The following is a 20,710-nucleotide window of genomic DNA, read 5'->3' as shown; positions in this document are numbered from 1 at the left end:
CCTCCCGGCTCACCATCCCTGCACTGTGACCTTGGGTGCTGTACTGTGTGATCTCAGGTGCTAGCCTTGCCTGAGTGCCCAGGTTCCCAGAGTCAGCCAGGATCTGGCCCTTCCACCCAGAAGGGGGTCAGTATGGAGGATAGAGGCAGCACACGGATGCGACAGATTACAGAGAGAAACTCCTGGGGATCCCGAGTGCACCCCAATTAAATCCCCCTAAGCAACGCAAAGAATAACAAGACCCAGCAACCCAAGACTCCCGCTGCTCTCTGGCCCATCCTAGCTGGACAGTGGGACTGTGCAGCTCTACCAAGCGCTGTCTCCGGAAGAATCAAGCACTGGGGCCCTCAGTCCACAGCCCCAAGCTTGTCAACCCACCTGGGACCCGCTGACCTCCGTGCTGTGTATGTCTGTGATGGTGTCGATCAAGTTGTGCGCCTCGTCGATGATGACGACCTGGCCCTGCAGCCGGATGCCCGCAGCCTGTCGAGTGGCTGCATGCAACAGCATTGGGTAGGGCAGCACCACCAGCTGGAGGGCAGAGCGGGCTGCTGGGGTGGTGGCTGGGCTGGTCCTGTGGGGAACCCACCCGCCCATCTCGGTCCTGATGGAGCTGTGTTGTTTCCTACCCAGACCATCCATGTGTAGAGAAATTCGGACAGAAAGTGACCACGTAGACCTGTGACTGCAGCCGCAGCCCATCTCAGAAGTGTGGACATAGCAGGCTTGCAGTGGACTGAGGATGGGAAGGAACTGGCGAATCCCTGCTGCTGACCTCCCCTAAGCCCTCAGGTGGCTCTGAGGCCAGGAACCAACAATGACCTCCAGTGCTAGGGCTGCTACCTCTCAGCTGTGCAGCTGTGTAACCTCGGAGACTCAGTTTCCTTATCTGCAGCTCGACAAACTCTGCCTCAGCTGAGGGCAGAGGAGTGGAGGGCGGTAAGCAAAACTAAAGCACTCTGTCAATTTTAGGTAAATTTTGTTATAAAGATTTTCCAAGGAGGTGTGGTGGTGCATGTGTCATCCCATCCCTTCGGAGGCTGAGACAGGATGGCAAATTCTGGCTCAGCCTGTGTATCTTAACAGTGTGATGAGACCCTGTCTCAAAATTTAGAAAAATTCGAGCAAAAAAAAGAGGATGGGGAAATGCAGCTCAGTGCAAAGGCCTGGGTTCAGTCTCGAGTGATGAACAATGAAAACAGTGATGAACAATGAGAAATACTCAGAACCTGGGAAGAGCAAGGTCCTGGTTCATACGTGAGCACCACAGCTCACACAGTGACCACCCAGGGCAGTCACTGAATGTCACATGCAGCACGCAGTCACCTCAGTGGGACACCACGAGGGCAGAGCTGACTTCAGGACCCTGACGGCCTGGCCTCCTCCAATGTGTCCATCAGCAGGTCCTGCACTCTTTACACTCACCTCACCCATGCAAGGTCAGGGTCAGGCAGGAGACTACGGCAGGGTGGAAGAGCGTGCCTCAGTTTCTCTGTATGCAACCACCCAGTGCAGAGTCCCATGCTGATGAGTGGCCTCCTGCCCATGGACCCATTAGAATGGGCCAGCATGGCTGACAACAGGGCAGGGGCCCCTGCAGGACCATGTGCTAACCTGGGCCACAGGGACAGCGAGACGACTTCCGTAATAGGGGCAGGCCCGGGCCTCCCTCCCGAGGGCCACCAGCTGCTCCATGTCCCTCGCTGCCACCAGGATCTCATCCCGGAGCAGCTGTGTCTGCTCTCGGTTGTAGAAGGGGCAGGCGGTCCGGCCCTCCTGCCGTCTTCTCTTCGGCTTTTCTGCCTCAGCTCTGTTCTTATTCTCTGTGGATGGCACAGGCCCAGGAGCAAAGACAGGAAGGACCACACATGTCTCAGTGCCCAGGAGAGGCTCGGGGACATGGAGGAACCCCTGCTTTCCCCTGGGGGGTCTAAAGGACCCTCCAAGTTCTGCCTCGGCGGTGTCATCTGCTAACACATCAGATGCATCAGCTGAGGCTACTTTCTGTTCTCCGTAAACTGCATGTAAATCCACCTCCAGGCCAGGGACCAGGTGTCTTCCCTTCTCAGGCGAGGGCCAGGCTGGCTTTGCCTGAAGGACCCCACGGTCTGGACTTGGGCTCCCGGGCCCCTGGTCTAGGCCCAGGCCCTTCCCGAGCCTTCCCTCTGCTCCCTGCCCCAGCGTGGCATGGCCTCACTGGTCCCAGCTCCTACCATGCGGGCTTCTCTGCATTTCCATGCAGCGGTCATTGATCAGCTGCACAGCACCCAGGCTTCTCACATCTTCGTTCACACAAAGGTTCTAAGGCCGAGAGGACGAGGTGAAGAAATGGGTGGTGAGGGACATGGAGCCACCACTCTTCCTCCTTCCTAGGAGTAGCAGGCAGGGTGCAGGCCGTGCCTACAGCTTAGCCACCTCGGCCCCACTGTCTGTCCAATCTGGGACTCTGGACCGGGAGACAGGTGTGGGGTGGGGCAGGAGGGCAGCGGGGCCGGGACGCCTGACACTGCTCACCTGCCGGGAGCCCAGGGTCACCAGCCTGGTGTCCTTGCCAAAGGGGCTCTTCTGAACTTCCTGCACAAACTGGGCCAGCTGGGAATGTGTTCGGCTGCAGTAGTAAATCTGCCCAGAGCAAAGGGGAGGTCAAAGAGGGAACAGAATGGTCCCAGGTGCTCTCAGAGCATCGAGGCCTGGAGCCTGCAGGAACAGGTACAGTGACTGCAAATGCAGGTCCCTAAGGAGGCAGTGTCATTCACATCAGATGGCACCAAGGAAGGCCAGTCAGGGGACACCAGCCAGGTCTCGCCTCTGACCCTGCTGGAGCATAGGGCTCGGGGGCTTGGGATAGCCGTGTCCCTACCCTCACCTCCTGGGGACAGTGTGGGAGGGCAATCCCCTGCATCACTCTAAGTATGAGGCAGAGGCCAAGGCAGATGCTCCCTCTCCTCTGGGACTTCAGATAGAGGACAGCAAGAGAGAAAAGTGGTGCACGCCAGGGTCAGCCCCACATAGAAGGCACCGGGCCACGCATCCCACCTTTGTGACATGCTCCTCTTCCAGGTCCTCCTCGTCCTCGTCCTCGTCCACCCTAAGGGACAGAATACGCCACAGTCTCCCCTCAGCAACTCAGCTAGGCGAGGGACAGCTCTGCTCCTGGACACTTACTGAGCTGCTGGGGGATCAGGGCTGAGAGCCAGCAGACTTCATCCTGCAGCGAGGCACCCTACAACCACGGGGATGCTGCCTACCCCTGCAAGCTCCAACCCCGCCTGCCTGCCACTCAGGTCTGTGTAGCCCAGGAGTGTGGGGAGGAAGGGGAAGGGGCTCAGGTCCCTAAGCTCGAGTCACAACCCAGGGGCCCGTACTCAAAAGTCACAGGACAGATGACACGCCTAGTGCTACAGGAGTTACAGTGGGACCAAAGGTGAACAGGGCTGGGGCAAACTGCCCTGGTCATGGACCTGCAGGAGGAGGGGGTATGGGAGCAGGGGAGTAGGGAGAGGCCTGGCAGGGAACCCCAGGAGGGAAGAGCTGCCTTTGGGAGTCCACTCCTGGCCACGAGTGGGGACACAGGGGATAGAACAGCTGCCATCTCACCCAATGGCTGCCGTCCTCTCCTCGTCACTTGTATACTCCGCCAGCACCAGCTCTTCTTCCTCAGGCTCCAGCAGCTCTGCACCTGACCCCTCGGCCAGCAGCTCCCTACTGAGACGGAGGAGCGCCTTGGTCTCCTCCTCTTCCCGACTCTGTGGAGCAGCATGGAGAGAAGAAGCCTTGAAACTGGGGCCCGGGAATCTGATGGCCTCAGCCTCAACCTGGCTGTCACCAAGGACATCCCCCCATGGACCATGGACACAGCCTTGCTGCCCGTCTGGGAGGAACCCAGTCCTGGACTCCGTTCTTTGCCACTAAGTTGCCCAGCTCTGCATGAGGAGGACGCAGTTGGTGAGGATACAGAGAGCAGCCTGAGGCCTGACAGCCCGATGGGGTCTCCAGCAGTGTGGCAGGGGCAGGACAGGAGGGCACCCACCTGGCGCTGGGCTGCGCGCTTGAACTGTGCACTGTGGCGGGTTTGCTGCAGCCGCTCCTCTCGCTTCCTCCTTCTGCTCTGCTCCTCCTGGGGAACACAGCCTTGAGGAGACTCCTGCGGGGACCCCTACTAGCCTCCATAGCATGGGGGCTGCAGCAGCCCCTCCTTCTGCTGCCTCGGGCCAGTGCCAAGGAGAACCCACCAGTGCAGGGTGCAAGGTGACTGGGGAGGACAGAGGCCACTGCACCAACCCCAGGATCCTGCCCAGACTCGCCTTCACTCGCTCTGCCAGCTCCCTCTCCTCCTTCCTCTGCACAAACTGGGTGACCCAGTCCGGCTCTCCTCCAGGCATCAGGGCAGTGGGGGGTGCCGGGCAGGAAGATGGGGCTGCAGGAAGCAAGTCCTGGCCCTCTGGCAGGGGCTGGGTTCCAGGAGCCAGGAGGCAGCGCGCCTCTTCCTGCTGTTTCTTCTGTTCAAAGTCACGGAGCCAGGTCAGAGCCCCGCAGATGAGACTCAGGGACTTTCCCTGAGGAAAAGAGGGCATGTTGCTGAGCATTTCTCCCAAGCTTCTCTCCTTTTGGATGGCGGTGCTCCCTAGGTGCTCCCTACGTGAACTCGCCTTCTTCCTTCCAGGCGAGCGCTACACCACTGAGTGGTAAACTGGACCTTTTCATTTGTCTGCTTTTAATTTTGAAACAGAGTCTTGATATTTTGCCAGGCTGGACTGGCCCCTTCCACCCAGCCAGCCCAGCCTTCCAAGTTGCTAAAATTTAGAGGACTTTTCTCACTTTTGTAAAGGCTTCAAAGCTCTGGCTTTACAAATTAAAGGGCTCCTTGAGTCAACCAAGGAAAGGAAAGGAAAGGAGCGGCCAATACAACAGCCAGGACAAACACGAAAAAGGAAAGAAACAGACATGGGGCCCAGCAGCAGGAAAGAACTGCTTTAATCATGATGCTCAGCACTCCGAAAGCAACTTACGGTGGTTTTGTGGGGTACATACAAATTCTGCATGGTAACAACCAGCGTCAAGAAACTAGACTAGCACCTCTGCCAAAAGAATTAAGGAATGTGTCCCTGTAATACGACATCCTTAACTTTCTGGGGAAGACACCCAGAAGGGGAATAGCTAGGTCAAATGGAATTTCTACTTTTAGGGCTTTGAGGGATCTCCACACTGACTTCCGCAGTGGCTGTACCAGTGTACATTCCCACCACCAGTGGAGAGGGATTCCTTTCCCCTCCAGCCTCACCAGGATTTGCTACTATTTGACTTCTTCCTGACAGCCAATTTTTCTGGAAAAAGACGAAATCTCAGCATTGTTCTATTTGGTATTCCTCTAATGTTCAGTAATGCTGAACATTTTTTATGTGTTTATTGGCTGCTTTTACTTCTTCAGAGAAGTGTCTACTCATTTCAGTGATGCATGTGCACTTCACAGCAGCATATTCATAGGAGCTAAATCTTGGAAACAACTTTATGTCCGTCCACAGATGACTGGATAAAGAGAATGTGGTATTTACAGACATGGGAGTACTACTCTGCCACAAAGAAGGGTAAACTTGAGTCATTCGTAGAAAATGGACATACCTTGAGCTCGTAAGGTTAAGTAAAATAAATCAGACACAAAAGCTTATCTATCATGTGGTTTCTTATACAAAACCCAAAATATAAATAAAGAGCAAATCAAAAGACAGAAAATAGGAAACAGTAAGGCAGCTCTTTTGCAAATGGGAAGAAGACCAAGAGATGGAGGGTGGAAAGAAGGAGGGGAGGAGAAGGGGCTGAAAAGGGAATTAAGATGTGCTGTGTCCATGTGCCAGCTCCCCAAGGGAGCGGAATCATTATGTGCTGCAAATAAGAACTAATAAAAACTAAACTGGATAGAAAGGAATTCAGAGCTGAAAGTACAGGGCAAATCCACAGAGTTGCCAAGCCATGTTAGCCAACTTTAAAGCAGCCAATGTGCAGACGCAACACCATCTGTCCTAGTGTTAAGGTTTTATCCGTTTTTTCCCACAGAGCCAGTCAACTGCTCTGGAGATGTGATTTAAGTATCAGAATTTTCCCTGTGGCCTTCGCTGCAGGCTGAAATGAATCCCCCAAAAGCTGGGATGAGGAAGTCCTTATCCTGTCCCAGAGAGTGACCTTACTGGGACACATGATCACTAGAGATGTAATTAGCGAACCTGAGGCTAGGGGAGACTAGTGTTTCCCAAGGACCTGTGTGTTGGGGTGGGGGCCAGATGCAGCCACAGAGGTGAAGACTGTGTCTTTGGAAGGATGGTCAGGGACCTGGACAGACTATTTTACTGCAGCATGCCGCGGTTACATCCTGGCTCCTCTGCTTCCCAGCTCTGGGGCTCTGTGGTCACCTCGTAATGCTTGCTGCCATACATGTATGCAAAAAGTGGGTGAGGAGCATCCCTTCTTCACAGAGATGTAGGCACTGAAATTCGTTAAGACAGAAAGGCAAATGGCTGTAGCAGGATCCAAAGAATACCTGGTACACAGTAAGTGAGCAGCTGGAGATGTATACAGTACTAATAAAATTATCATCATCCAGAGATGTGGAAGCTATGGGCATGCCTTAGAACTTGAAAGGCCCTGTGCCACAGCACACTGCTGCTGAGTGCACCATTTCACTCAGCTTCTGAGAGACACTGGATGGCAATGTCCTGGGCAGCACAATCAACAGAACCTGGGCTGCTGCTCTGGGTGACCTGGGACATCAGCAGCCAGCAGTTGGGCCAGGTGGGCAAGTGTGGGGAGCAGCTGAAGCTGGAGGTCAATACCACCTGTGGGGCTGGAGTAAAGCTGGTCCTGAGAATGAAAATCACCCAAGGTGAGCCATGTGAACAAGCTGCTCCAGCTCTGGGGACGCGGAGAGCCCAAGTTAACCCAAGCAAACAGGTGTCATGTGTAGGCAGAGTGTCACGTGACACCAACCTGCCGCGTGTATAAATAAATGCATTGCAGTGATCTGAGGGTGTCACTCCACAGTATGGTCCTTGCCTGGCAGGGAGAAGGCCCAGGTTTCAATCTCTAGTACCAAAACCAAAAGTAAACAAACCAAAAATGAAACAAAACTGCGCACAAAATTCCAAAATTACAGACACGAAACAGACTTCACCGAACACTCCCAGAGCACCCGATGACTGATGGCATCTCAGCCCCACACACCTCGCTGTAATTCTCACAACCAGGAAAGGAAATTCATTCATTTTCCTGACATCTCCTGGGTGCAGGGGAATTACGTTTGGGACTAGGCATGGGCACCTAGAAAGTGCCCAGGGGAAAGAGTAACGTGCACTTGGAGGGACGGCACACACTGTGGTGAAATCTAGATAGTGACACTCCCAGAGCTGCAGTGCCATGCAGGGCAGTGCAGGCACCAAGTGAAGATGCCACCACTAGGTGTTGCAATCACAGAAGGTTTCACTAGTGACTCAGAGGTTAACCAGGCATCTTGGGCTGTGCATTAGAAGCAGGAGGGTAAAGAAAATCCACTCAGGTTATGAGAGGGTATGGCATCTCCTTGGAGGTGTGATTTAGAAGGCACCAGAACATAAAGGGGGCAGATTTCCACAGGAATGGACACACGAGAAGAGAGGCCACAGAACCGAGGATAAACACATAAGGGCTGGGGAGAGGGGACATGTGAGGGAAACAGAGGACAAGGATGGAAATCCACAAAGGGAGGCACAAGGCCAACAGGGTAAGCGAGGCAAGATCAACGCTGCTCTTCCATGTTTCCAGCCAAATCTCTTAATACTGGACAAAAGTCAAGTGATTCATACTCACAAAAACAAAAAAGCAGAAGAACAAATAACCAGCTCAAGAACAGATAGAGAGACAGAGACTTTGACCTGAGTCAGCAGAGCAAGGATCCCAAAGCCTAAGGGCCTCCGAGGTTACCAACTGAGACACAGGAGCTCAGAGGCAATCTGAATGACCATGGTGCCCAACTTCCAGCCACAAGAATCTCTGCAGAGGGCAGAAGTGGAAGGCTTCATGTTCTCAGCCATCGTCCCATGTCAAACACTCACCGTGCCAGTGGGACTCTCAAATATCCCGATCTTGCCAGCCTCCAACACATGATACAGCTTTGCCATGAAGTCCTTCTGGATGGAGTAGGGTGGGAAGGGAAAGGGGAAATCAATGCCACTGGATTCCTGGATTTTATCAGCCATGGTTCTAGGGAAAAAACACAAAGGGAAGTGTTATTTCTCTGTGGAGCAGTGAAATGGTACATAACGGGCTCCACGGCGGTCACAGATGCACACTGGGTTATAGACTACAGCAAGCAGAGACCATGTTCTCTGCATGTGCTGTGCACCTGAAGGAGCCTGCAACAGACTCGTGCATCTCATCTAGAGCCTTCATCAGCTAAGCGGCAGGCGCCCGAGAAAGACCCCAACCCCCAAACCAGCAGTGGAAAGGTATCCACTGCTGCCTGGATACCTTTCTAATAATTTTCCGCAGAAAGACAGTGCCATGGGATCAAGGCTGGCACTGGTGAGTCCTCTGCATCATCTCTTCACAGGCTCAGCCACGTGGCCCCTGCAGACCCAAACTGCCTCACCTTCCCCTGGAGGGAAGGCCCATGAAACCCCGGCACCAGCAGAGTCACCAACAAGGTCTGTTCCAAAGAGGCAAGTGGCACCCACAGTCCTACTTCTCAGTGTTTGTCCTCCCCAGCCAAGCAAGGGCTCAGGGGTTCATTTCATCTTTTTTCTCCTGAAATTTTCCCTGCGAGCCTTGCACATTCTTTCCCCTCTAACTGCCATTCTGAGGACTGGTTCTTCTATTTTGTTTCCCACTGCTCACTTTTAGGAAGTAATTTCTCTAACATAGATGAGAGGTCCATCTCTTCTCAGTATATATATTTAAAAGTCTAAAACCCATTTTATTAATACATCTTTATTCTACTGGTCTCTACAATACAATGCAGCTGTTTGATGGCAATATATATAGAAATTAAGTAACTGCTGCACGTCCAGGAGGATGGCAGAGTGGTGAGCAGCAGAGAAACGGCCTCTACGATATTTGAAATCTGCACACCGGAATATAGCATTGTGAAGAGGAGGAGGAGGTAAGTGTGTTCCTGGGACCCTGAAAGGATCTGAGGTGAGAATTACAGCCTACGAGGAGAATGAAGAGGGGACCACAGAGCAGAGCAGGGAGGTGGCAAGCACTGTTTTCTCCCTGAGCCCATGTTCTGGGAAAGCGAGGGGCAGTTTGGACCCCCAGAGGCACAGTGACTACCAGTGACCCCAAGGGCTTCCATGGAGAAACACACTGGTAGAACAGAGCAGTGGACGCTGTGGACTGCAGGGGCTGGTGGTTATTCAGGTTCAGATGTCCCCCAGGAAAGGATGACTGGTCAGCAGCCTTTCAGGAAAGGGGCAACAGAAGTCACAACTCAGAACACCTGGAGGCCTGGCGCCATCTAGTGGCCACAAGCCTCAGAGTGAAGCGCAGCCATGCTCAAGTTGGTCCAGGGAGCAGAGTTCAAGTCAGCCGCAGTCATTTGGGGTGTAGTGGGCTGAAAAACAGGCCCAAGCCCATAGCCAGAATACAGAAGTAGTCTGAATTTCAAGGGAATTAAAGGCCCAGGCCTGCTGGGATTATCCACCACCACCGTAATCCTACTGCTGGTTTGCTGGGATCAGTCAGCATGGATCTGGGCTCTGTCTGGCCCCTCTGTCAACCAGTGACAGTAGAGACACACCCTAAAGTGGACATTTATTTCTACTTTCTTTCCTTTGCTTTTTAATTTTTTAAAATTTTATATTTTTATTTTTTCTTTTTCTTGATTGATTGTTCCTGTTTTTATACTACTTGGTTTTTGTTTCTTTTCCACTGTACCTGTCTTTCTTCCGTTCCCTCCTGTCCTCTTCACCAGTTTTCCAAATCTTTCTTTGTCCTCCAGCCTTGCTTCTAATCCCTTTCTCTTCTTTTCTTGCTCTATTTTTTCCCCTTAACTCATTTTTAATTTTCTTTCCCGAGGATAAAATTGCCTTTTAAGGGACTATGTACTGTACAGAACTTTCTGGTTTCTTTTAGATTTGCTTAGGTAACTACAAGTTCTGTTCATATGTATAAAGGTGGCAAATCAATAGTTATGAAGGTTGTCATTTTCTAGGCAGGCACTTGTGCCACAGAGCTATATCCCTGGCCCCAAGGCTGTCATTTTTTAGGGGGTGTAGGATGCAATTATTACTCATTGTACTACTTTACCCAAGGTGACAAAACTGGTCTAATCATTTGTTCTTTCATATATGCCAAGAAGGAGACTACCTGAGGATCATAAACAATACTACAGGCCAGTGCCAAAGAACCACAAGCTAGTAACCCAAGCAGGCAGCAACTTCTCATCCCCAATAAGTTGAGCAGTAGAATTTTACAACAGAATCAACACCCAAGAGTCAGCTATAATTTGAAGACATCTCTAAGAAGCAGTCATTTCTTAAGAGTTGAGAATAAAGATGCTTACCACAAGCAATTTACAAGCATCAATGCATGAATTATACTGAAATAAAAAACAGAAAATGAGAAAACACAAAAGCCAGACGCAACTCCTGCTCAGCAGTTCCCCAAAGGCAGATCCAAGGGACGATGAGGCGAAACAATTCGAAAGCAACCCTTCTGGACTCTCTGAAGTGGTATCAGTAAAAGGAACAAAGCAGATGAATGAGGCTCTAGGAAAAAGTCAAATCAGAAATAATTTCTCAGATGACTTCAGAGATGATGGGCATAATGAAGGGCATGATTAGTGATTCTAGAGAAGATATACATAAAAATCATAAGAGGAGCTCAGGAAAATGATGGAAACCATAAATTCCCCATATAAGGAAAAAATTGAAAACCAAGAAATAGATTCAAAGAGATGCCTATGCGATTAAAAATTCCATTTAAAAGATACACAGGGGCAAGAGACAATGTGAGGACAGAATGTCAGATCTAGAAAACAGAATTTTGGTTTGCAACCATGAAAATAAAGATTTGTTAAAAATAGAAAGGGACCATGAAAAATCAATCTAGCAGCTGCTAGGTGCTTCAAGGAAGAATAAAGTAAGATTGAACAGAGTCAATGGCAACTCAGGAGATACTGCAAACAACATAAAAAAACCTATTTACCAAAGTAATGGCAGAAAACTTCCCAAACATGAAAAAACAATTTGAAACCCAAATAATAAGGCATATACAATTCCAATTAGCCATGATTTAAAAAATCTAGCCAAGTCAGACATGGTGACACACACCCAGAGTCCCAGCGATCAGGATGTAGGAGAATCACCATGAGTTCAAGGCCAGCCTGGGCTACATAGTGAGTTCAAAGTCAATCTACACTGGAAGCAAGACCCTGGTACCAAAAACGAAAAACAAACAAGCAAAAACAAGTATACAAAATGTAACCTAAGACATATAATAGTTAAGATTCCAGAAATTCAGCACAATATACAATACTAGAAGCTGTTAAGAGAAAAACAAATCAACTATAAAGGAAGACCCTCAGAATCACAGAAGACTTCAATACAAAACCCTTAAGTCAAGAAAGCTCGGAGTGAAGTATTTCAGGACCCAAAAGAAAACAACCTCCAACCCAGACTGATATATCCTACAAAGCTATTTTTCAAAGTTGATAAAGAAATAAGATACTTCTACGACAAAGAACTGAAGAAATTCATGATCACTAAACTAGCTCAACAAAATATTCTGAAAAATATTTTAGAAAGAGACAAGAGTGTAATTCCAAGAACACCAACGATAAGAAACTACCAGGAAAGGCAATCAATTAAACAGAGGGGAATGGTAAGGAACCAACAACAAGAAAATACAACAGGATAAATCAATACATATTACTTATAACTACCAATGTAAATGGCCTCAATTCACCATTCAAAAGAAGCAGAGTGGCAAAATGGATGAACAAAAAGATCCAACAATATGTTGCATACAAGAAACACATTTAAACTCAAAAAGCAATCAAGAGACTGAAATTCAAAGGATGAAAAACGAACCCAGAAAAAGGTACAAGTAACTAGTTTATTTGTAGACAGTGAACTTCAAACCAAGACTGATTAAATGAGACAAAGAAGGCACTACATACTCGCTAAGACAAAACTGCAAGAGGGAAAGATCATAAATATGCATGTACCAAATGCCAGTACATATATATTAAACTATATTAAAACACATTGTATTATATTAACTATACTATATTAAAACATATTATAGTAAAACATTTTAACAGACATGAATAATCATAGTAACAGGGGATCATAATACCCCACAGACAAAAATAGGCACATCAACTAGATAAGAAATCAACAAAGAAGTATCAGAAGTGAACCAAACCTGGGAACAAATGGATTCAGTAGATATGTACAGTGTTCCACCCTACAATGTCATAATACACATTTTTCTCAGCTATGCATGAGATGTTATCCAAAACAGAACGCATACTAACCCACAGAATACTGAAATTATTCCATGCATATTCTCAGACCATAGGGTCCAAATTCTCATACCCATTCATGATAAAAACCCTATAGAAAATTGGAATACATCACCTTTATCTCAAACAGATAAAAGCCATCTATGACAAACCAACAGCCAGCATCATACTAAATGGACAAAAACTGAAAGCTGTCATTCTAAAATCAAGAAAAAGACACGGATGTCCACTATCACTATGCCCGTTCAATGTTGTTCAGGAAATAACGGCCAAAGAAAAGAGAGAAGGGAAAGACATAAAAGGAATAAAGATGGAAAAGGAACAAACAATTATTTGCGCATGACATGATACTCTACATAGACAACACCAAAATGTCACCAAAAGACACTTAGATTTAAAAACCAAATTTTGTATTACATCTTGTTTAAAAATTCATTGCATTCCTATATCCAAATAATAAAATCAGAGAGAAATTAGAGAAACAATATCTTTTGCAATAGCATCCAAAAAACCCCAAAAAGGAATAATTAGGAATTAACCAAATGAAAGAAGTAAAAGAACTTACCACCCAAAATTGCAGTAGTTGGAAAAGGGAGATTGAAGAGGATGTTAGAAAATGGAAGCCTATTCCTTATTCTGGGGGTAAGAAGAACCAATATAGTGAAACTGTACATACTCCCAAAACTGCTATAAGGATATAATGTAATTTTGATGAAAATATCTATAGCATACCTCACCAAATTAGAGGAAACATTTCTAAAATTGATTTGAAGAGACACAGAATAGCAAAAGGAATCCTGGACAACAAAAGCAAGGCAGGTGGCATTACAATCTCTGGCTTGAAATTATACTTCAGAGCTACTGTGACTAAACAGCACAATACTGAGAAGAGAAGGAAAAATCAGCAAAACTAAATATATACATAAATAAAAAATAACAACAAAAGAAAAGCAGAACCCAGGATCAATGGAACAGCACAGAGGATACAGAAACAATTCTGAACAAACTAAACCATAATGTTTAAAAAATGTTCAAACATAATCATTGAAAGAAAGCCTCTTTAATAAATAGTGGGGGGAAAGCTGGCTTTTCCACATGCCAAAGACTAAAACTAGATCCATATCTCTCTCACCACATACTAAATTAAAATCGCATGGATCAAAGATCTAAATATTAAAAGAAACACTAAACTTGCTGTAAGAGATAATAAGTAGAACTCAAAAGACAAAGGTGTAGGCAAACACTTAATGAACAAAACTCTAATCTCACAGTAAAATTCACAAAAGAATCAACAACTGGGATCACGTCATACTAAAAAGTTTTGCACAGCAAAAGAAATCACCAACAGAGTAAACAGGCAACTCACAGAGGTGGAAATGTCGAGAATATATAAAGAACTAAAATAAAATCCGACCCTTCAAATTTAAAGCCCCAATCTAAAAATGCGCATCTGAAATGAATATACATTTCTCAGGTCAAGAAATACAAATGGCAAATAAATACATGTAAAAAAGGTTCAAGATGACTGGTGACTTGAAAGATGCAAATTAAAAAAATACTGAGATTGCATCTCGTTACTGTCAAGAAAATGTGGCTATTGTCAAGAAATCAACAAATAACAAATGCTAGAAGGCCTGTGGGGATAAAGCAGCCCTTATGTCCTATTGGTGGGAATGTAGACTGGTATAACTACTATGGAAATCAGTGTGGAAATTCCTTAAAACCTAGGTCTACAGGTTCCACTTATCCCAGTTTTCCCCCTTCTTGGTATCTTCCAAAAAGAATTAAAAGAATCACCACAGCAATATGCTTATGTCTATAGTAGCAACTGGTAATAGTTAAATTTTGGAAACAAGTCAAATGCCCATCAACTGATGAATGGATACTGAAGGTATCGGTTTTTTTTAATATAATGGAGCGCAACTCAGCCATAAAAAGGGTAAGCTTGAGAAATTTCTACGTAATGGATGAACGCTGAGACTATAGTCTTAAGTGAAATAAATCAGACACACGTGCTCAAATATTACACCATTTATATGTTGTGCGAAACTGAAAGGGTATATTTATACTTGGATTGAAATGTGTATTAGATATTGTGAAATAGGAAGAAAATATTCAAATGAGAAGGGGAACTAGGGAGAGGATTGGGAACAGAAAAAGGGAGAATAGAAGGAAAAATGAAAACAAAGGTTTTGTAAATAAGGAAGAGATGAGCAGTTGAAGGGAAGAGAGGGGAAGAGGAAAAAAGAATCAAGTTATCTCACATACAGACACATTTCATACCATGAATGTTGGCATTATGCATATCTAAAATGTACCAATAAAATTCATTAATTAAAAAAAGAAATAGAATAATTCCTGGCTGGACCAGTGGCTCAGATGTGGAGCATTTGCCTACATAAACACTTGGGTTCACTCTAAATCATTGGGGAGGGAAGAGATGGGGGACTGTAAATAATTCTGCTATCCAGTCAGATGCCAGATGGAGCCCCAATCTGACTTCCTAGGCCTACTCCTATTTTCTGACCATCCAGATCTTTTAGTCTGCACACAGCCTCTTCAATTACCTCTGCCAAGGTAAAAGTTCTTTCCTGTTTTAGTTTTCAATCCCCAGACAAAGACTGATGAGTACCACCTACTCCCTCTCTGTAAAGGAGGCTTGCAGGTCAATCTACATATCTTTGGTGAGACATTGAGCCTTACCTAATCAATCTGTGCCTAGTAATTGGTAGCTCCCCTGCCGTGGAAATGATAACTCAATATTCAGGATTCAGCTCACTCCCCAATTTTGCCACTTGACAAGAGTCCAAAACACTGCAACATACAGACATGTACCACGTGCATGCGCACACAAACTATGCACGCATTCTGCTTTAGGTTGCACCTTTATCATATCACCTTGTACTTAATTTCTTTGTAGCTCTTAGCACTAACTGAACCTATTTCACTCACTATTTTTCTATAAACTATGTAAAACGAGAAATCTCTCTTCTCGACTTTCAGGTCCCAGGGGAGGGGCGTTAGCATAACAAGGGTATTTAATAGAATTCTGATAAATATTTAAGTAGCCAGCTAGACATAAGGGGGTGTAGCCAGAGGTTTCTGCTGTTCACTGGTGTGGGTAGAGAGATGTCCTGACTTCAATATCCAGTCCAAGAGCCATCCTTAATGGCAGAAACCTCGTGTGCTTTGTATTTCCATCAGCTGTTTCATAGGTGAAGAAGAAGAGACTGGGAACAGTGACTCAATGAAGTTCACGCAGCAGGTGGCTGAGCCCAGGAGGGGTCTCTGCTGCTCCCCATACCCTCAAGTATCATATTTCCTGATGTTGCACCCCAATGATATACCTCAAAAATGAGGCAAGACGTCATCCAAAAAGAAAAAGCAGCACTTTATTTAAGCTGGTATCCAGGGGCACAGTCGCGTTGGAAACTGCAGAGCTGTGCAACTAGGTTAGGTTCCTGGGAGGTTTTACAAAGGGAAAATTCGCTAAGCAAAGGGAGGGGGTTCGAGGGGAAGAAGGTCTTTTGTCTCTTGATTTGGCCTGGAGACAAATTTCTTAACTCTACAGGGTATTAACTTGTGTAACTTGTGGTCAGCTAGTTCTAGGAACACATTGCTGGTTTTTTTATTTTTTATTTTTTAATTTTTTTGTCTTTTTCCTTTTTATCTGTACCGGGGGTCAAACCCATGACTACCTGCTTGGAAGGCAGGCGCTTATGCCGCTGAGCTAAATCTCCAGTCCCTTCACACTGGTGTTCTTGGAAGGGAGTAATTTATGGAAAAAAGAAGTTGGAATAAAGCTCTGGGCAAGGATGCTTACAGAACAGGATGGCAGCGCTTTGGTTAGGTTACAACACCTGACCCATACTCTCTCCACAATAAGGAAGGCAAAAGAAAAGACTAAGTTTTCTAACAACAATGCAGAAAATAAATAATCAGCATTTCCTTTCCCCGTGAGTGTAAGTAGGGATCTTATTACCCCAGAAGCAGCACAGGTCAACCAAGGTTAAATAACAGGGGAGATCAAATGCCACTGCAACAGATTCGCTCAGCATTGCTGAGGAGGTTATCTGTCTCCTCCTCAGATCTACTCAGGGGCTCCGTGGGCAGGAGCAACATCTCCCACAAACGTTTTCCGGTGAACTCCGCGCCATGGCTGTGGCGCACACGCTCCACAGTGGCGATCACTAAATGCCTTAGGAAAGCACTTGGCACAGACACCCCAATTTAAGGTCAGAGGCCCGCTAGTGGTCCTCAGTATACCAAATAGCGCGCCAGTTCTCGGAAGGCCCCGACCTTCCGGGCCCGCCCTTCGCCCATTGGCCTATCGCTCGTCCTTCACGAGGCCCCGCCCCGCGAACCACACACCCGCCCCTGGGCTCCGCCAGTCCCGCTCCCTCCCTCAGCCCCTAGCGACCACCCTCTCGGGCGTATGACCTTCCTCTACCTGTTCTCCAGTCTTCAGCTCTGCCACCGCGCTTACTGTCCTCCCTCAGGGCAGGACCGCTGGGCTGGGTCCAGTGGAGAGAGAGAGAGAGATCCTGGGCCACCACACTGAATTGGAAACCAGCGCCTCCTCAGCGGCGCGTCACAGCGCGCGAACCACGATGCCACGCCCCCATCCCCGCGCCTGCGCACTTGGAATGTGCTGGGAGGTGTGGCCTCTGGTTAAGAGCGGGGCGTGGCTTTATTTGCGCTGTGCTGCTCAGCTGCCCACTATTTTCCTGGCCGAGGTTGATGTTCCCGAAACAAAATCGTAGAGCTTCCTAGATCTTAAGCTATTATCCGGTCTCCGATCCCAAGCCCGGCCCTATTACCGTGCTCCTGGGACTCTCCGGGCAGTGTGAGGGTTTGATAGATCCTCTTCGCCGAACGTACAAGGCTGATTAAGCAGTCGTTTTGCTTGATAAAGTTACTAACAAAGAGCGAAGTTTGATTTTACTATATGTGTTCGCCCAATTTTCTGGGAGTGGTTACTTGAGTGGTTGTTCTAAAAGCTAAAAATGCTGTCCTGTTTGGTGCTTTGCAGTGGATATGAGCAGTTCGAGTTCTTTGCCTCAAAGTCTTCCCTGTTTCTCTCCTGTCTCTGGTCCCAGGTCTGGTACTCTGCATGGTGATGAGTGGTGAAAAGCCTGGCTGAATAATTCAAGGAAAGGACACTATGGTGACTACTATTATGTCAGGTTATCTGGTGGTGAAACACAATGATGCTTAAATTGTTCGGTTCTGACCTGTGTTGTTCTGTTACTATGTCCTCTTTTATTTCAATCTCCCCCCTTTTTAAAAAAAATTAATTTATTTTTCTTATTTTTTTAATTAAGGGAAAACTAAATTAAAAAGCTAGCAGGATATATTATAGTAACTTTTTTGTTTTCCTGTTAACCTGATTTGAAGCCCATTATTGCTCTCCCCATCTTGTTCTGTCTGATTTTACTATATTCTGTTATGTTTGATAGTATCAAGTTTGAGGGTACAGGCAACCACTTTGAAGGCAATAAGATTTACTATGAAGCCCATTATGGTTTGACTATTATCTTCTTTTGAAGTTCTGTAAGGTCTCCAGTGTAGGTTTTATTGGTCTTGTTCTGTACTGTTTTGGTCAATTCTGTTATACCTGATGATATAGGCAACTCTTTTTAAAACAGCAAGAGGCATAATGGTAACCATTTTTGATCACCTAGTATGCTATTTTTACATCATGTTCTATGCCCATCCCTCTGTTCTAACTGACTCTGTTTTGTTTTGTCACACTTGGTTTTATTCTCTTCAAATAAAAGTAATAAGAACTGTGGGAGTAATAAAACCCAAAAAGTGTAATTGTTATTGTAAAAAAGGGAGGAAAAAAAGTGGTCTAAAGGATATAAATGCATGTATATTTAAGTGTGTAGGATAGAAAACCAAATTACTGAGTTTTTGTTGGATCATTGAACAGAATTGTTTGCAAGCTCACTGTATGAATGTCCACTTTGTATGCTTTAATTTTGTAATTTGGACAACTGTTTCTAAGATGACAATATGTAATCTATTAACTAGTTATTTCTTACTGTATATTTTGTTCTTGAAATTCTGTATTACTTGTACTCTCTTACTGTTTTTTTTTTTTCCTTTCTTTTTTCTCTTTAAGTTAAAAAAAAAAAAGCCTGGCTGGCCACCTGTCGTACCTTCACTTTCTTTTTTTGAAGTGCCCCTTATGCTTAGTGTTTATCATGAGTTTTGCAGACATTATCTTGCTTAAAAAGAAATTTTATTATGATACTTGGTATGCTTAACTGATAGATTTCTGTTGCAGTGGGCATATATATGCAATATTGTTTTCAAAGAAAAACATCTTAGGAAAAGAAAATACACTCTCCTAAGAAATGTACAGTTCACAATTGATGGTAACTGGGTAAAGGTGGATTTCAACCATCATGGTAAAACAGTTTGTTTTGCTACAGGACTGTGTCAGCCTGAATGGGAATATTATTTCAGTCACTGAAAATGACACACTGCCTCAGTGAATTGGTGATAGTAGAAGAACCTGACTCACTTCTTCAGCTGGAGGGGCTGAGCAGTCCGACCAATAGCAGACTGACCTCCTGTCTACTCCCCTTTTCTCTTCCTTGCCCCCCAATGGACTGGGACAGTTTGCTGTAGTTCCTCCCTGGCTATTAAGTCCCATCATTTACTACAACAGCAGGGCAGCCAGACAGCATCTGTCCCTTCCCCACTGATTTATATATATAAAAGGTATACAAAGCAAACACTAGACATAGATACATGATTCATGTTAACAAAGGATTAGTGAACAAGGCAACATGGGAAGAATCATACAACTATGCATGGGAAAAATCAGTACTACACACTAATACATTCACACCTGAGTTAAAATATGAATTTAACACCTTATTATCTTAAATAATATTTCTTGTAACATATGATGGGTAATTTCTGGAATATTAAAAGACTAATGTGAGAGAAATTCTTAAATGCTTAAGGGGATTGAAGAATTGGATCTATAACCAAAAGTGTGTTAAATTTGCTAGCAGTGTTAAAAAATTCAAGGAGAAAACAAAATGGAATAACAATCAAAATTTAACACAGATAATAAGATTGGCTGTACAATCAAAAATCTAGAATAAAATTCCAGTTGAAAGATGTGATAGTTACTCACAATTACAAGTGTAAGATTGTTAAAGAAAAAACTAAAAGTCCTTTATTCATTTCAGTAAATCCCAAACTATCAAATGTAAGACTGGAAAATGATGCAGAATTGCCTCAGACACTAGACATATTTTAGTAAACGAGTATATTTTCAACTTAAAAAGGCTTTTTTCATCCAGAATGTATTTTACCTTGAATCCAGGGAAGCTATTTCCCTGTGGTCTTAACAAAGTAATGTAGCACTTGGGGCAAAGATGCAGCCCAGCAGCCTTGCGCCAGAGGCCAAGATGGAGAAAACCTCCATGGCCACCATCACCTTCCCTTGCTGCTGTGGTACACGGGGAGGAAGGTGACCCACACACTGCAGAACACCAGCATGCTGAATGTCAGGAAGATGGCTTCATTGAAGGTGTCAGGCAGGTTCCTGGCCAGGAAAGTCACAGTGAAGCTGAGCAGAGCCAGGGAGCCCAGGAATCCCAGAACACAGTAGAAGGCAGTGAGGGGCCCTTGTTGCCCAGGATGATGATGTGGCCATGCTCAGAGTGTGCATCTGTGTCAATGTAGGGTGGATTTGTCTTCATCCAGACATGACAGAGAGTGAGTTGGATCAGGGAGCAGATGGGGATGATGTAATTGGTGGCCCTGATAGCAGCTGCCACCTCATCCTTCAGCCTGGAGCAGTGACCTTAAAGGCCAGCACCGCAGTAATGGTTTTGGCCAGGATAATGGAAACAGCCACAGTGAAGACAACTGGGAATGTGGTCTGCTGGAGGATGCAGCTGGCTGTTCAGGGACGGCCAATGAGGAGCAAGGGGCAGAGGAAGCAGAAGGTGAGGGAGAAGAGCAGGATGTAGCTGAGAGCCTGGTTGTTGGCCTTGACAATGGGAGTGTCTCAGTGCTTCACAAAGAGCCCAAGGACAGCAGCTGTGAGGACAGGGAGACTCAGGGCGGTGCCAGCCAGAACTTTTCCCAAAGGATCTTCATAAGCTAAAAAAGTCACAGCTTTTTGCAGGCGGTGGTTTTTTGAGTTTTGGCATATTGATGGTCTAGACACTTCACACACTGCTCCAT

The 20,710-nt window shown here is 46.1% G+C and overlaps 1 protein-coding gene and 1 pseudogene across 3 annotated transcripts in view; both read right to left on the bottom strand.

The window, feature by feature from the left end:
- The window catches only part of Ddx11 (DEAD/H-box helicase 11), a 27,010-nt gene extending 9,891 nt beyond the window's left edge, over positions 1-17,119 (bottom strand). For 2 of the 3 annotated variants that reach the window (XM_023564471.2, XM_003468196.5), the window contains exons 1-10: positions 16,944-17,119; positions 8,079-8,226; positions 4,305-4,556; positions 4,031-4,117; positions 3,598-3,746; positions 3,037-3,088; positions 2,515-2,622; positions 2,214-2,301; positions 1,615-1,823; positions 379-531 (exon numbers count right to left, since the gene is read on the bottom strand). In XM_023564471.2, the coding sequence (XP_023420239.1) occupies positions 379-531; positions 1,615-1,823; positions 2,214-2,301; positions 2,515-2,622; positions 3,037-3,088; positions 3,598-3,746; positions 4,031-4,117; positions 4,305-4,556; positions 8,079-8,222 (1,242 nt within the window). In that variant the 5' untranslated portion in view covers positions 8,223-8,226; positions 16,944-17,119. The remainder of the gene's footprint in view (positions 1-378; positions 532-1,614; positions 1,824-2,213; positions 2,302-2,514; positions 2,623-3,036; positions 3,089-3,597; positions 3,747-4,030; positions 4,118-4,304; positions 4,557-8,078; positions 8,227-16,943) is intronic. The other variant, XM_063228364.1, reaches the window with a different exon arrangement.
- Positions 16,520-20,710, bottom strand: LOC134471141 (vomeronasal type-2 receptor 116-like; annotated as a pseudogene).

The sequence above is a fragment of the Cavia porcellus genome, unplaced genomic scaffold, assembly GCF_034190915.1.
Source record: "Cavia porcellus strain 051 isolate PalLab524CR breed Dunkin Hartley unplaced genomic scaffold, mCavPor4.1 scaffold_17, whole genome shotgun sequence".
In the NCBI taxonomy this organism is placed as follows: domain Eukaryota; kingdom Metazoa; phylum Chordata; class Mammalia; order Rodentia; family Caviidae; genus Cavia; species Cavia porcellus.
This window is presented reverse-complemented; position numbering and strand designations above follow the sequence as displayed.